Below are 16102 nucleotides of genomic sequence, written 5' to 3' on the forward strand. Positions count from 1 at the left end.
GTTAAAAAAAAAAAAAAAGATTAAGTTTAAAAACCAAAGAAAACACTACCCAGAGTGATGTCACACAAAATGGCAGAGTAGGAAACTCTTTGCCAAAGCAACCACTGAGCTGGGAAAAGTGATTAGAGTCAACTATTTTGGAACTCTGGAACCTACCAGAAACTTTTAACAACCAGAGGAGTCCTTATAAAATAAAGGGAGAGGCTGCTGATTTTTCACAAGTGAGCAGCATGTGAAAACCAGGCCAAATCCTCCATTCCTCAGACAGACATGCTGCAGCTGTATGAACAGCAGCCTGCATTCCTGAAGAAGCTGGCTGATGCCAGGGCAGGCAGTGGAAACCTTGTCCTCCATAAATTTAGGGTTATGCATTTAGGACAGTCTGATGGATCCCTGAGGACCAGCACAGATGCTTGTGGTGGATTTGACCCCCCAGCAACAACAGCTTCCCTTGGGGGCATCTACCAGATTTGAAGAGACAGAATCCCCTTCCCCTGCTTCCCAATTTAGAGTCAGGCATTTAAGGAAATCTATGTCAGGTTACTTACTGACTGTAGAGAAAATGAAACAGAAAGTTCAGTGGTTATACAAAAACAAAGCATACACATTTTGCAAAAATGGGTTGGAAAGGTAACACACAATTCCAGCCCTCAACAAGCAAAACATTAGCAATTCCTGATGACTGAGAAAATTACCTTTGGAGACATTTTGAATGCACAATTCTCAACAAAAAATTATAAAATACACAAACAGCAAAGGATGGACCATTCACAGGAAAAAAAGAATTTGACAGAAACCATTCCCAAGGAAGCCCAGACATCGCACTTCCTACAGGCAAACTTTAAGCCAACCATCGTAAATGTGCTCAGTGAGCTCAGGAAACCACGGACAAAGAACTACAGGAGATCAGGAAAACAGATGAAAAAAAAAATGAGACTATCTATGGAAAGAAAGAATTATGGAAAGGAACCAAAAAGAAATTCTGGACTGAAAAGTCCATTAAATTAAAAACTCACTAGAGGGGTTCAGCAGCAGATTTGAGAAGTAAAAGAAGAGATGAGCAAACTCGAAGATAGGTCCTTTGAAATTATCTAGTCTGAAGAGGAGAAGACTAAATGAAGAAACGGGAACAAGCCTGAAAGACCCGTGGGAGAGCAGTAGGAAGGCAAAGAGCAGAAGGAGGGGGACAGCTGTAGAGGGCCTGTCACCTCACAGAATGATGGTGGTGGAGAGTCAAATCTGACAGCTTCGTGCCTTAGTGGCTGTTTGTGAATTTGGTTGGTGAACACACAGTAAGCGGGAGATTGGGAGAGGAAGCGAGTATCACAAGTTCAGATTTAGGCAGAGTCTGAGATACGGATAAAGGCACATAAAGCTGCCCTACAAAGAGATGAAATGCAGTCCCAGAGCTTCCAAGAGACGTCCTGTTTGAGGAGAGCATTTAGGAGCCATGTAAACACAATCTTGGTAACTGGGGAGATGGGACAACTGACCACCATCTGTTAAAAGAGCGCCAGGAAGAGAGCCCTGGAGAGAGACCTAGTGCTGAGTCGAGGAGCAGAAACCAGGGAAGGAGGAGCAGACAGAAGTGGCCTCGTGGAACCCACGCGGGCATAGGAACCAATGCTGGAGTGACTGCTAAACAGCAAGTGCTGCGGACCTACTACGCGCCAAACTGCCTTTCCATTATGACGTGCCCCGCGGACCCAGGACCCACGCCTCATCAGGGTGGGAAGCGCGGGTGGCCGGCCCAGAAGCGAGCCAGCCAGCCGGAGCGCGTGGAAGGGGCTTACCTGATTGCGCACCTCCAGGCCCTGGCCCGGCCGCGGCCCCAGCAAGCGGCCAGCCCAGGCGGCTGTGGCCCAGGACGCCCCGTCGTACTCCAGCCTGGGCCGCGAGGATTCGTCCCCCGCCTCCCTGGCCGGCCGGCCCCCTAGCGCGGGGAAAGCCGCGTGGTCCCGCCATGCACCGCGCGCGCGTCTCGCGTCCCTGCGGACGACTCCCGCGAGAGCTGGCGGAGGGAGCCGGTTGCTAGGCAACCGGGCTAGGTTGCTCCCTCCCCGCCTGGAGGCTTCGGGTCTGGGTTGGGAAGAGCGTGTGGTGAGGTTCCCGCCCTTGGTCCTCGCCTTGCAGACCTGCGGAATCCAATTCGAGGACCCTTTCCTAACAGGACGGGGGAATCTACTCGGTTCCAGGAATCCACGTCCCCTAGGGCGGTGGTTGCCTCCAGGGCTGTGGCTCTGTGAGAGCCCAAATCCCCCCTCGGCTCTGCCCTTTGCCGGTGCAGGGTTTTTCTGGGACCCCCGAGAAACTGAGCGCCTGTCCGTAGCTGGAGCTTTCCCATGGTTAGTCCTTTGGTTTTTGTTTTGTTCCCTTGTAAGTTCCCCAGACCTTTGTAAAGACTGCCTGGAGAATGGCACATTTAGATTGGCACCAGACCCAAAGGGCACTTTTTTTTTTTTTAACAGTTGCTAACGGGTGTTTCCTACCCCCCGCCCCACCACCCCTCACAATCATTCTGTCCCAAGGCCTGGCTAAAACTGAGCAGCTAACCCCTGTTCTACCAGTCTCAGCATTAAAGAAAAGCCCTTTGCCGGGGCGGGAGGTGTCAAACTCCGAAATTCCTCTCTCCTACCCCGAACTGATTTTGTCACCTCTCTTGCCCCTTCATTTTATTGGGCATAGTTCACATTCCTCCAGTTCTTCTACAAATGCACTTCTCATCCTCATTCCAGCCTGTAGGGTCTTTCTGGCTCTAACCAGCAGCTCTCTGGCTTCTCTTCCTTTCCCAAATAGCTTGGATATCATGACCCATCATTTCAGTTCTCACTTAAGTGAGTTTTCTCTTTGCCCTTTTGGCCAATCTCCATCCCTTGCGAAACCAAGCTGTGTCTTTTCTCCAGTCTGGCTGCAGAGATTCTAAACGTCGCTGCTGAAAAACAAAGAATGGTGCCATCACTCGTCCATAAATGCATGCTTTCTAATGGCACTGGGCTCCTACTGCAGACTGGAAGTTCTTACATCCATTCTGTGACCTTGCTGTCATATTAACTACAGCATTTCCCCCAAACTTCCTAAAGTCTGCCACAAACTTGCCACTCAATCCCATTCTACTTTTAGTAAATGATTTCACCACATCTACTTGCTCTGGAGCAAGTGAGGTATCCCAGCCATCCCTTTGTGGTTGCCAGAAACTGCAAGGGAGGAAAAGGTCTTTTTCCCTCTACTGTCTATGTTCTTGATGAGGGAAGACCTAAAGAAGCAGTTAAACCTGAGTGGTTTTATTATTATTATTATTTTTTTATTTGAGAGAGAGAGAGAGAGCACAAGTGGGGGGCAGAACAGAAGGAGAAGGACAAGCAGGCTCCTTGCTGAGCACAGAGCCTGACGCGGGGCTCGATCCCATGACCCTGAAATCATGACCTGAGCCGAAACCAAGAGTCAAATGCTTAACCGACTGAGTCACCCAGGTGCCCCAAACCTGAGTGTTTTTTATGCTAGGTTTGATGACGAATGGAGAGTCATGGAAAAATGTGACCGGATGAAGGAAAGTGTGAGCAAACTTGGGGAAACAGCGGGGATGGCCTGTTCAGATTTTTCTCAGCATCCCTCACCTGGAGATAAGGCTATTCCTTTCCTCCAGGATAAGGAGGGTACCTCTCACATGACCTGCTTCAGAGGAAGGTCAGAAAGTCCTTCCTGTACATGCCATTTCTCAGTTTCCCTCAGCTTCAGATATTCAGTATGCCAAAGTGCCATATTGAATATCAGCATGTCCCAAACCCTGTCAAAAGAAAACAGTCCAGATAAAAATGAAATTTCCTTGTTCCCTGTCCTCGTGGCACGCCCCCCCGCCCCCGCTTTCCCTAGAAGGAACTACTACCATAAATTTTGTTTCTGTATACACCTAAATATATATGTATCCATAAAACTTAACTTTTTGAGTGTTTAGATATCCCATAATTTCCTCACTGGCTTATAAAGCCATCTGTCATACACTGTTGCATAGAGACAGAAACAGATCTGAGGGGCTGCGGAGAAGAATGAGTAGGGAGTGACTGCTAATAAGAGGTTTTCTTCTTTCTGGGGAGATGAAAATGTTTGGGAACCAGATAGAGGGGTGGTTGCATGACAGTGTGAATGTCCAATATGCACTAAATGGTTAATTTTATGTGCATTTCACCTCAATTTAACAAAAGCAATAGGAAGCCATTGGAAGGTTTTAAGGGAGGGTAACAAGAGCAGACGTAACTTTAGGAATGGTGGTTACTCTAGCGGCAGAATGAGAATGGTTTGGCAGGGGGCAGAGCTGGGTAGGTGGGAGATCGGGAAGCCTATCGAGGCTATTTAGATGAGAGGTGATAGCTAGTGTCACATCACACCCCTGCTTACGATCCCCACCATAAAGCCTCCAATCCTTCCAATGGCACTCAAGACCTTCTATGATTTGGCACTCACTTTGGCCACCCTCTGTCAGCACAAGCATCTGTCATGATCAGTGTTCCAAAGTTTCTCTCACTGCCATTAGCTTTCCCTCCCCCACTGCCAACTTTTTTTAAAGATTTTTTTTAATTTTAGAAAAATTTAATTTTTTTTTTAAAATTAAAATTTAATTTTAAAATTTTAAAATTTTGAATTTTTTAAATTTTAATTTTAAATTTTTAAATTTTAAATTTTAAAAAAATTTAGAGGTAGAGGGACAAGCAGACTCTGCGTTGAGTGCAGAGCCTGACGTGGGGCTCCATCTCAGGACCTGAGATCATGACCTGAGCCGAAGTCAGGTGCTTAACTGACTGAGCCACCCAGGTGCTCCCCCCCCATGCCAACTTTTACTTATTCTTTAGGTTTCAGCTTAAATGTCATTTGCTCATGGGAGCTTCTCCTGACCTCCTTGAACGTACTAGCTCCTTTGCTGTGTCCTCCTTTTCATGCACCTTTTGGGTCTTGCCTCCCACTGGTTCCGTGCCAGTTGCCCCGCAGGATTGCGAGCTCCCGGAGGGCAGACGTGTCCCTGGCCTGTAGCCCTCGTGCCTTTCAACAGGGTGGACGTGGAATAAGAATTTGTGGGAGGAATGAATGGATCCGCATCTCAAGCAATGTGCTACAGCCTTCCTCCTCTTTCTGCCATACTTCAATCTCTACCTCCTCTGACTTTGTTTTAGCTCTGAAGCATGCTTCCATCTATCTTTCTTTCTTTCTTTCTTTTTCTTTCTTTCTTTCTTTCTTTCTTTCTTTCTTTCTTTCTTTCTTTCTTTCTTTCTTTTTTTTTTAAGATTTTATTTATTTGACAGAGAGAGACACAGCGAGAGAGGGAACACAAGCAGGGGGAGTGGGAGAGGGAGAAGCAGGCTTCCCGCGGAGCAAGGAGCCCGATGCGGGGCTCAATCCCAGGACCCTGGGATCATGACCTGAGCTGAAGGCAGACGCTTAACGACTGAGCCACCCAGGCACCCCGTGCTTCCATCTTTCTTAAAAACACTTCTCTTGATGTCATCACCTCCCAAAGTTATCACCTCAAACCTCCCTTTCCTTTGAATAGGAGCTGGCTCAGTCAGAAGAGCATGTGACTCTTGATCTTGGGGTGGTGAGTTTGAGCCCTCCATTGGGTGTAGAGATGACTTAAAAATAAGTAAATCAATGGGGGAGTGTGGAGGATCTTGTGGGGTGACAATAAAGTGCTTTCAGTTGGCCAGGCTGCCTGGGTCAACCCAGGAGGTGAGGTTGAGAGGCGGGTCCATCTTCCTACCTAGGACCTGTCAATGGCTCACTAGGGAACAAAATGAAAACTTCTCAGCCCGGGAGTCAAAATTTTCTTTAGTTCGGCTACAACTTACCTTTTCAGCTTCATCTCCCACTTCTCTGCTCACACAGTCGACGCTTTAACCAAACCAGAGTATAACTGTTTTCCTAACCTCGCTTCCTCGTATTTGTATCTTTCGTGACATCTCCCTGTTTCTGCTATATCCTCGTCCCTAATTTCTACCTTTTGAAATCTGATCTGTCCTTTATGGATCAGTTACAGTTCAAATGCAGCCTTTCCCGATCTTCCCATTTGGGAGTGATCTCAACAGCTCCTATAGCATCTGCTGGTAACTCGCACTCAAAACAGCAGTATCGGCACGATCTCGTGTCACTACTTGAAACACGTCCCCCTTCGTTTTCAAGTGCCAATTCACCCGATTTTCCTCCTACCTCTCAAGCTGCCCTTTCAAAGGTCCTTGCCAAGCGTAGCCTGCTATACTTGGCTGTTTTGAATACCGAAATGCCTCAGTGCTGGACCCTCTTCTTTCCTCATGCCCTTGCCTTGGCCATCTCAGCTTTGGTTCCAGTTACCATGAAATTCCAATTGCCTCTAACTTCTCTGAGCTCCAGGGCCCACCTAGTATCTTCACCTGGATGCTCAGAGGCAACTCAGCTGAGGACATATCTGTGCCAAGCTTGGCCCTCTTCCTGTGGTGTCTCTCTCAAGTGGATGGCACCCCACCGGTTCCACAAGCCAGAAACCTGGGACTCCTCTCTTGAAACCGAGGCCCGAATATTTTGCCTTTTACGCGTGCTTCCGGCTTGTCATTTCTCTCCATGTCCACCACCGCCACTGTCTTATCTCCCACCATGCTCTGCCTGGACTGCAGCAGGAGCTTCCTACTCAACTGCACCCACTCTTGCTGCCTGCCCTCTGGTCTGTTCTCCACACTGCAAATGGAATGGTCTGTTCAAAATGCAAGTATGGTTTTGACATCTCTTTGCCTAAAGCCCATCAGCCGCTTTCCATTGTCTGCATGGATCTGCTCCTGCCTCTCTGTCCAGATTCATCTTATTTTTAAAAAATATTTAATTATTTTATTTATTTGAATAAATAATATTCAAATATTCATGCGCGTCCGGGGGCGGGGGTGTGTGGAGGGAAAAGAAGAGGGGAAGAATCCAAGCAGATTGCGCTGAGCACAGAGCCCCATGTGGGGCTTGACCCCACGACCCCAAGATCACGACCTGAGCTGAAACCAAGAGTCAGATGCTCAACAGACTGAGCCACCCAGGCACCCCCAGACTCATCTTGAACCACTGTCTGGGCTCTGGCTGTACTGGCCTTTCAATTCCTTTAATGGCCCCCAGGGCTTTGCACATGCAACTCCTGCTACTGAGAATGAGCTTTCCCTCCCTAGTTGTTGCTCAGTTAACACCCCCTGACACTCTGTACCTTAGTTCAGCTCTCAGTTTATCAAGGAGGCATTCCTATAACTGTCCTCCCATGCTCTCAGAGCATTTTGTTATTGCGCTCCCTCTAGACATACAGTTGGCCTTTGAACGATGTGGGGGTTTAGGGTAATGACCCCCCACACAGTTGAAAATCCACGTGTAATTTTCGACTCTCCCTAAACTTAATAGCCTACTGTTGACCAGAAGCAGGACCAACAACATAAACGGTCGGCGAACACATATTTTGGGTATGTATTACATTCTATATTCTCACAATAAAGTAGCTAGAGAAAAGGAAATGTTAAGGAACTCCTAAAATACATTTACAGTACTGACCATATTTATGGGGAAAAAAAATCCACATATAAGTGGACCCCCGCAGCTCAAACCCGTGTCCTTCAAGGGTCAACTGGAGTTATAAATTTGTTCTTGTGATTATTTGATTACCCTACTTGTTTCCCTGACTAGCCTCCAGAAGGGTGGGTCTGTTTCTGCTCTCCACTGTGTTCCCAGTGCCTGACAGGACAGACCTCTGATGACCCATGATGCGTGCATGCAACTTTTGAGGGTGAGGAACAGAATGTCTTCATCTTTGAAAATTTTAGTGCTCACACAATGAATGGATGCACAAAATGTGTGTATAACTTAAGAATGCAGTGTAAAAAGAGAAATCATTCATTCATCCCAAAATGCTGACAGGCCTACCTACTGTACCTTCAGGAACGCATTAGAGACTCAGGACAACCACAGTGGGCAAGATGAACTCACTTGAGACAACAGTACGGAACACGCCTCAGCTCTGTGCCCTCAGCTTAGATTTCTGCTATGCTGTCCTCCCCCCTTGGCCATTCCAAGCCTTTGTTCCTTTTTACCTTGGCAGGGTCACCCCTACGCCCCAAGCAAATTTGGTCCATCTGTATAAACCCTAACTCCCGCCCCTCAATGCGTATCATTCTAGTGGCCTAATCTCACGAATCCTTACAATGCTCTGCTGGCCAGTGACCAGCCAACCAAGCTGCGTTCTAGAACTGGGGCCTGGCCACAGGATGCTGGGAAGACCTCTCGGGTGTGAGTACCAGAGCCTCTGGGGCATCTGGTCAAGGCCATGTGCAGGTGGGGGAGTTGAGGGCTGGGGTACACCTGGGAGAGTCGCCCTGCCGGGTGGCACAGCTGCCCCAGGCCAGACCCGGGTCCTGGAAAGCACTTCAAAGCTCAAGGCAGTCCTCTGCCTGGCTTTCTGGACCCCTCAGCTTCACACTTGAGCCCTGGAGTGATCTGTAAGAGACCTGTGACCAGGGTGCCTGGGGGGCTCAGTCGGTTAAGCGTTTGACTTCAGCTCAGGTTACAGTCTCAGGGTCCTGGGTTCAAGCCCTGCATCCAGCTCCCTGCTCAGCCAGGAGTCTGCTTCCTCTGCCTCTGCTCTTCCCCCTGCTTGTGCTGTCTCTCTCAAATAAAATCTTAAAAAAAGAGAGAGCTGTGACCAAGGTCTGTCCATTGTCTCATCAGTGGTTCTTCAGATGCAACAGGCTCACCCTTGCATTCTGCTGCAGGGAGCAGAAAACCCCAGCTGTAGGCAAGCATTCCCCATTTCTGTGTTTATCCAGATCATCTTCCCACTGGGCAGTCCTCTCCTTACTTGATGAGTCATTTGGGTAGTTCTCTCACTTATCATCCTTGGGCCTTCCCCACCCACCTCCCTCCCTCAGATGTCCCCTTGGCTTCACGCACCAGCAGTGCGAGGTTGCAGATAATGCCGCTGGTGAAGTTTCCGTGCAACCAGCCCCGGCCGTTCATCAGCTCCCCCTGCAGATCCTGTGGTAGCTGGGACTGGCTTGTTCTGAATCCCCTTATGACTGGCATCTTCTGTCCCTGAGCAGCAGTTGTCCCATCCAGTTTTAAGGTGACAGGTTCCTTTTGCATCTTGATGGTGGAGAAAGTTGTATCCATAGCCCGAGACGCCAGATTTTATGCACAGACCTGGGCGTCAAGGTAAATGACAATACTGACCATTCTGGCATGTTCTGTTCGATCATTCCCAAGGACAGGAGAGGGTACAGGGGACGGAATGTGACTGAGGAGTGCAAACCAGGTTCTCTATAGCAGCTGTATTCCTTTTTTTTTTTTTTTTTTAAGATTTTATTTATTTGAGAGAGAGAGAGAGAGAGCATGAGCAAGCACAAGAGGGGGCAGGGTCAAAGGGAGAAGCAGACTGCCCCTGAGTAGGGAGCCTGATGTGGGAATCGATCCCGGGACTCTGGGATCATGACCTGAGCTGAAGGCAGTCACTTAACCAACTGAGCCACCCAGGCGCCCCAGCAGCTGTATTCCTCACAAGTATTCCTATCTTTAAGATCTCCTCCCAGAAGTGCAGAGGTTAGGTGGGATTCGGTGAACCCCAGGAGAGAAGTGTAGGCTTTTCACTGGAACCCTGACCCCAAAACTATGTTGGATGGTCAGTTAGCACCACCGTTCTCCATTGCCAGGTTGAAATATTTATTTGAAAAATTGAAAACACAGATGCAATGTATTATACAAAGAAAGGTCTTAATACCATAATAAAAGTATTGTTGGAAGGGAATAAGAGCCTGTCGCTACCTGCCCTGGGAAGGTAGGCACTCAGTGAAAAATGAAATCCATTTCTAAGAACTATTCTAATGGAAAACTGGGGGGGGGGGGGGGGAAGGTTAAAAACAGAACAGAAGAAAAACAAACCCAACCTATCCCTGCAAACCTAAATGTGAGAGTTTGTTATAAGTTATCAGCAAGATTTATCGGAACCCCCTCGGTTTGTCCCTAGGAGTAGTAATCAGCTTCATTTAGGGCCTTCAAACTGAGGTAGTTGAGGGTCACCTGAAAGACATGTCTGGAAATGATCTACTCTCAGAATCGGACCCAATGGCATCTAACCCATGATTTCCCGTTGCTTTGGCTCCTGGGGGCGAGAGGCTGTGCCACCACTTTGGGTTGCTGATCCTGCATTTGGTCTGACCCTGGGAGACGGAGGGGCATCTGCGGTGAAGGCTGGTGGGCCCGCAGGGGTGGCTGTCTAGGCTACAGACAGCGTGGTCTCCGGGGGACCGAGGACGGCGGAGACAGGCCAGAGCCGGTCCGGTTGAAAGGCCAATGCCAGGATCGAAGGCTTTCATTGGCAGGAAGGATTTCCAGACACTTGCAAAGGTGGTAGAAGGTAGCAAGAACTTGACCGGTGGCTAAAGACCAGGGTAAGTGGAGCCGGGAGACCCCTCCAGACTAAGGAGCTGGCCGAGAAGTGAGCATTTCCCAGGTGCAAGCTCAGGACCAGCTCCTCTTCGGCGAGAGGCCGAAGCAAGCCAATCTGAGGATGAACGACATGCATTGTGACCCCCGTGGTACCTGGTTAACCCTGGTGTTGACTTGGCAGCTCAAACACTTCCAACGTTAAGGACATTCTGGGCAATGTTTGGTTCTTCCAGCCACTGGATTAGGGACTTAGATTCAGGTGGGACCCTAGGGATCTTGCTGTCAGCGGCAGAACTAGGCAACAATCTAAATTACAGTCTAATTTAAACTCCTGACTCAGATATAAAAGAACCCCACAAAAGGCAGGTCTTTTCTACCTTTTTTTTTCCTTATTATGTACACATACCCCCTTACTCTAGAGATATTAGAGCAACTGTATAGAAAATTAAATAAGGGATACGCCTGTCTTTCAACCTCTCATCAGTCCTAAGCCATCTTTTGTTGTTCTGCCTTGCTGTGACCCAATTACACTGGCCCATGGGACTTCAGTCACTCAGGATGCTCAGTGACTACTTTAAAAGGCTATGAGGTTCATTTTTAGCCTTAGGATGTCATTCCTGTTTGAATCAAGTATTTCACACCAAGTATAAACACCCTTACTTGAGAAAAGCCAAGGTAGGACAATTTGATTTTGGCTAGAGGATGGGCCAGCTCCTAAGGCAAGCGAGGACAAATACTACGCTACCCCCGACGGATACTTCTTGTGTGACACGGGATTAGCTTGTGTTCCTGTTTAATCTCTTTCTTCACGGTCTTATTACTCAGGCGAAGTCCGCAAAGATTTTAAAAATTACTGTGGCTTCTTTTTAGAGGGAACATTATTCAGAGAATCCCAGTGTGGTCCAATATACTAGATTTTTCTCACCACTGGTAATTCGGAGCACAACAGTTCGGCCGAGATTCTGGAAGTGAGGACTAGTCCGCTGTGGAAATGCTGACCCACTCTGAGACCGCACCGATTGGCTTAATTGGCACAACTGGGCCAGGGGCGCCACGCACCACTCCTTCTGAGCCCCGGATGGAAAAACGCTGAGCACAAAGAAGTGTTAAGCGTAAGACCGCTTATCTTCTGCGGCTGACCCCTCTTTAGCCCAACGTGATCACCTGTCTGAGTCTTGGAATCTGAGCTACTGGGAGAGTGTTTTTTGAGTGCCCTACTTAGAAAATGCACAGAGAGGGAGGGGGAGGGTGGGGGGGGAAGGAGGGCGGTTGATTCACAGTGATCAAACAGGGACCTCGCCACCTATCACATAGCAACACTTAGCAATGCTCCTGTGGGACAGGTCCTGGGAAGTGCTTGTTGGCTTCTACCTAGGAGTTGCTACAGATAAGGAAGGAAGATACCGTTTGTCCAAGATCGGAAGGTCACTTAAATGCTGGGGTCTGTCTGTCTGGAGGTGGACAAGTGCTGTCAGGCTGCCCGCCCCTAGGAAGCCGTTAATGTGCCCTCTGTCCTCATCCTGTCCAGGCAGCAAGGGCCCGGGACGTGTGGCTGGAAGGCTCAGAGCCAGTGGTCTCCCTTTCTCGGTTTCCCTGACCCAGGTGCTCTGAGGAACCTGCTTGCCTCGGGGTCTAGGCCAGTAACAGACTGGGAAGCATGTTGGCCTGGTGTCTGATTCTTGAAGACTCATGACCTGGGGCAGCCATGCAGCCCCACCATCACCACACCTCAAATCCTGATTGCTCAAAGCGTCTTTCTGGAGGCTGCCGCCGCCGCCGAACAGAGGTTAGTAATAAATATTAAAGGTACCCAACCAAGCACAGGGTTCTTTCCTGCCGGGAGCAAATCTGCCTGATCTTCTGGGTCTGTCCCTTAGGTAGAACATGGAATTATCTTCTTCAGGTTCAAGAGGATGCCCAGGCGGCCAGTTGGAGAGAGGAGTTGGAAAAGCCCTCACGTGCTCCCTCTCAGGGTCCCACCTGGGCCTGAAGGGAGGTGGCACGGAAAATTCATTCTGGGGTAAGAAGGTGGCTACTCTCCCCAGCACACTCAAGCACATGATAAGGTTTTTCAGCCTGGGCACCAGAAGTTCCCAAGAAAGGGGTCTCCTGAGGCCTGGGTTGTGTGCACCCCTCCTTTCCCGCCTTCTTTACCCCCGGTCAGAGGCTTTCAGCTGGGCTCTCGCTTTAGGAAGGAAAGGCACTCGCTCTGCTTCTGCCCTTGGAGGAGAGTGGGGCCGAGCCGCGGTGCCCACCTCTGGGGAGAGGCCTCGGCTGCCCCAGACTCGCTCAGCGGGACACTCAGCATGGAGGCTGGTGTGGAGCACCAAGGAGAAGCCTGAGCAGCACCATTGCTGTTAACTGCTGTGGTTAGGGGCCCCCGATGGCTCAGAGCTCCAGGGGTGCTCCCTTTGGGAGAGTTGGCTCTATGAGGGAACGCTGAAAGAAGAAAACAAAAACAAAAACAAAAACAAAAACCCAACCAACCACCATAAGAAGCAGTGGGAAATCCATGGAACTGCCAAGAGAGGGGAGAGTTGCCTCAGCGTGCTCGGCCAGGACGCTCCCGCTGTTCAGTTGGCACAGATTTAGGACGGCGTCCTGGCTTGGCGCCCCGCCAGCCCTCTGACGCTCACGAGTTGGTGCAGATGGTGAAACAGAAAAGGCTGAGGAGAAAACAGAAGAAAAGGCGTGAGGTGGCCCCTCACCAGGGCTCTTGGAAACAGCGAGCCCCTCGGACAAGGCCGCCGAGCATCTGGGGGTCTAATGGCAGTCAGGATGGGGAGGGAGGTCCTCTCCGCGAGGGGTGGCCCTGGTCCCCCCCTCCTCTGTGGAAGGCAGTGACTGGGGTCCCTGGCACTGGACAACGGGAGTGGTGTGGCTGCCACTGGGACTCCCCCGGGGCTTAGGCCGTGGCTGGCGAATAACACACACACAGACAGGCCACAAGATTTACACTCGGACGTGTGGGGTGTCGACGTGGCTCTATTCTTTTCCGGTGTCCGCTTCATGCAGTGCAGGTGGAGACGCTTCGGTTCCTGAAAGACAATGATAATTTTTGCTTCCTAGCACTACACGTGTGCGCGCATTCATTTCACCAACAAAAACGGCCACCATGTTGGGCTCTCCAATACCTCACGCTCATAACCATCTACTCCCTGAGTTACGTGCCCAGAATGACTGGTATCCATCTGTGGTTGGCTCCCAGAGTCGGTCAAGACAATGAGAGTTTGCAGTCCTGGTCATGATCAAGTTGGCCGCTTTGGGCACGCGGGAAAGCAGCAGACTCTGGGTGATAACGCCTCTCTGGGCTGGTGGGCCCACCATCATCCCCTCACTGTACCCCATTTCTAGCCCCTGACCCTTTCTCTCATGCGGCCATTGCTGCCCACTGCTGATTCTAGTCAGTCACTGAGGCTTGTAATCCCCTCGCCCCATCTGCAGGCTCTTCACTGACCGCCATCCATTCGTTCACTACTCAACTCTATGCACGCCAGGCTAACTGGGCCTGGAAGGGAATGGCTGCGAGGGAGTGACGAGCCCACTGGTCAACATTAAGGTCTTGAGAGGTGACAACAAAAGCTTTCAATTCACCCCAAATTATGCCAGTTTTGGGGCTTGAACATTATTTACAACTGAAACATGCTCTGTGAGTTGAGAGGGGGAAGTCAGTGACCCGAAGGGCGCCTCATTCTGTCACGTCTGAGGGGAAGGCCCTCCACGCACCCTCCCCTCTCGGTGCCAGTGCTGGCCCTCAGAGAGGCCCACCTTCTTCCCAGCCCTCGGCAACACCAGCGAGCTCGTAGTGCTTTTTTCGAAGCTCTCCCAGCTTTTGACGCTCCTTCTGCAGGTCATTCTCCAGCTCCAGCACCCTGACCTGTGGGAAGAGTGGAATTTTCTTTTGAGCAGCAATCTGACAATGGTCTCACTTTGACTTAATCCCTCTCCTTCTCTGCTGATTTCCTCTATCCTCTCCTGTTTACCCGTCTATCCCAGTGGCTCTTCCGTTTACTCACTGGGACCCTCTCCTGGAGGTGATGCTTTATAGCCCCAGTGGGTGTAGGGCTCATCTCATGCTCCTCTGAAATCTCTACCTGAAAGCAACTCTGATATCTAGCCTATATGTGTGGTGTGTTCCAATCCAGTTCCCCTTCTGCTTCAATCCTGCTTTCCTGGAAATCCAGGCAAGAGTCAGCTCAGATGATTCTCTCTGAGGGGCTGGTACAACGTAGGGTTATCATCATACAGGAAAAAGCACAATCCTACCAAGAAAATGGCTGGTTCCTGGTTACCCCTACTCCTCATTAATTCTAGTTATTTTACTAGTACTAATACTAGTTATTATTTTATTAATTCAAGAATTGTTTGCTGAGCACCGATCATGTACCCCGGCCTCTGCGGCAGGTGCTGGAGACGTGGTGGTGCACAGACGGACAAGGTCCCTGCTTACCTTGCAGGGGGGGAAACACAAACTCACGAACAAGAACAGATCAGAACATAATGAAAATGACACAGGGTCACGTGATAAAGGCCAAGGGTGATCAGCAAATGCTACTCAGGCAGGCGGGAGCTTGAGGTATCGGAAGAACAGAAAGGAGCCCCATGTGGCCGACGCATGAGTGGGGAGAGGGTCACGAGAGGAGAATGGAGAAACAGGCCAGGGTCATTTCATCCAGGGCCCCAGGGTTGGGGGCAGGAGTTTGGATATTAACTCTTAAGTGTGAAAGGGAAGCCACTCGAAGATTTCAAGCAGAGATGTGACGTGCTGTCATTTATGCTTTTAAAAATCTGTAGAACCTGAACAAACTCTATGGGGTGGGGCGAGAGTGGTTAGGTGGTTCCTTTTTTTTTTTCTTTTCAAATTTTTTATTGTGGAAAATGTAAAACCATACGGAAAGATGGAGACGATCTGGCGAACCCCATCATGGACCTTTCACCGAGTTCCACCAACTGTCAACCCAGGGCTGGACTTGTCTCAGCAATGTTCTTTCCTATTCTCTGCCCCCAACTGCCCCACCACCCGGCCCCACCATGGGACCACTTGGAAACAAGTCCTCGCATGCATTGCAGTTAAGCTGCCTTTGCAGTAGTTCAGGAGAGAAACGATGGTAGCTCAGGCGGGGTTAGGAAGATGGAAAAGAGGGGGAAGGTTCAGGCTTGGAGAGTTGGAGTTGACAGGACCCGCTGGGGGACTGGATGTAGAAGGGTGAGTGGGAAGGGAGGACCCAAGGATGACTCCTAAGTCTTAGCACCCAGGTGTGGGGGGTTCCAGTTACTGAGGCGGAGAAAACAAGAAGAGGGGCAGATCTGGGTGGGAGGGAAATCGGGAGCCCTGGTTTGGACCCATTAAGTTGGAGACGTATTTGGCATCAAGTGGAGAGATCAAGTAGGCAGTTGGACAAGCACAGAGCTCAAGGAGAAGATCGAGGCCGGGGAGAAGAATCTGGTACTTATCAGCATATAGATGGAATCTGCAGTCAAGCGGGACTGGATGAGCCCAGTAAGCAAGACAGTGTAGATGGCAGGGACTCGCACCTGATGTGATTTTTCCTAAAAGTGCCAAGTGACCCCCACAGAGACTTTCACATTCTCAATCTGGACTTTACCCCAAGACTGGGACCAGTAATTCTAGAACAAGGATGTCAGATCTTTTTTCAGGATCCCACTGATTCCTATTTCTCCACAT

At 49.8% G+C, this 16102-nt stretch overlaps 1 protein-coding gene across 7 annotated transcripts in view; it reads right to left on the reverse strand.

The window, feature by feature from the left end:
- Positions 1-10519: 10519 nt before the first annotated feature.
- The window catches only part of HIP1 (huntingtin interacting protein 1), a 145682-nt gene continuing 140099 nt past the window's right edge, over positions 10520-16102 (reverse strand). For 6 of the 7 annotated variants that reach the window (XM_064593134.1, XM_045875555.3, XM_064593133.1 and 3 more), the window contains 3 exons: positions 14185-14293; positions 13373-13454; positions 10520-13082 (listed from right to left, as the gene is read on the reverse strand). In XM_064593134.1, coding sequence (XP_064449204.1) covers positions 13402-13454; positions 14185-14293 — 162 coding nt within the window. In that variant the 3' untranslated portion in view covers positions 10520-13082; positions 13373-13401. Of the gene's footprint in view, positions 13083-13350; positions 13455-14184; positions 14294-16102 lie in introns of all 7 variants that reach the window. The other variant, XR_010411989.1, reaches the window with a different exon arrangement.

This window comes from Mirounga angustirostris, unplaced genomic scaffold (genome assembly GCF_029215605.1).
Source record: "Mirounga angustirostris isolate CCGP_5_RB_7025 unplaced genomic scaffold, mMirAng1.0.hap1 SCAF_5, whole genome shotgun sequence".
Classification (NCBI taxonomy): Eukaryota; Metazoa; Chordata; class Mammalia; order Carnivora; family Phocidae; genus Mirounga; species Mirounga angustirostris.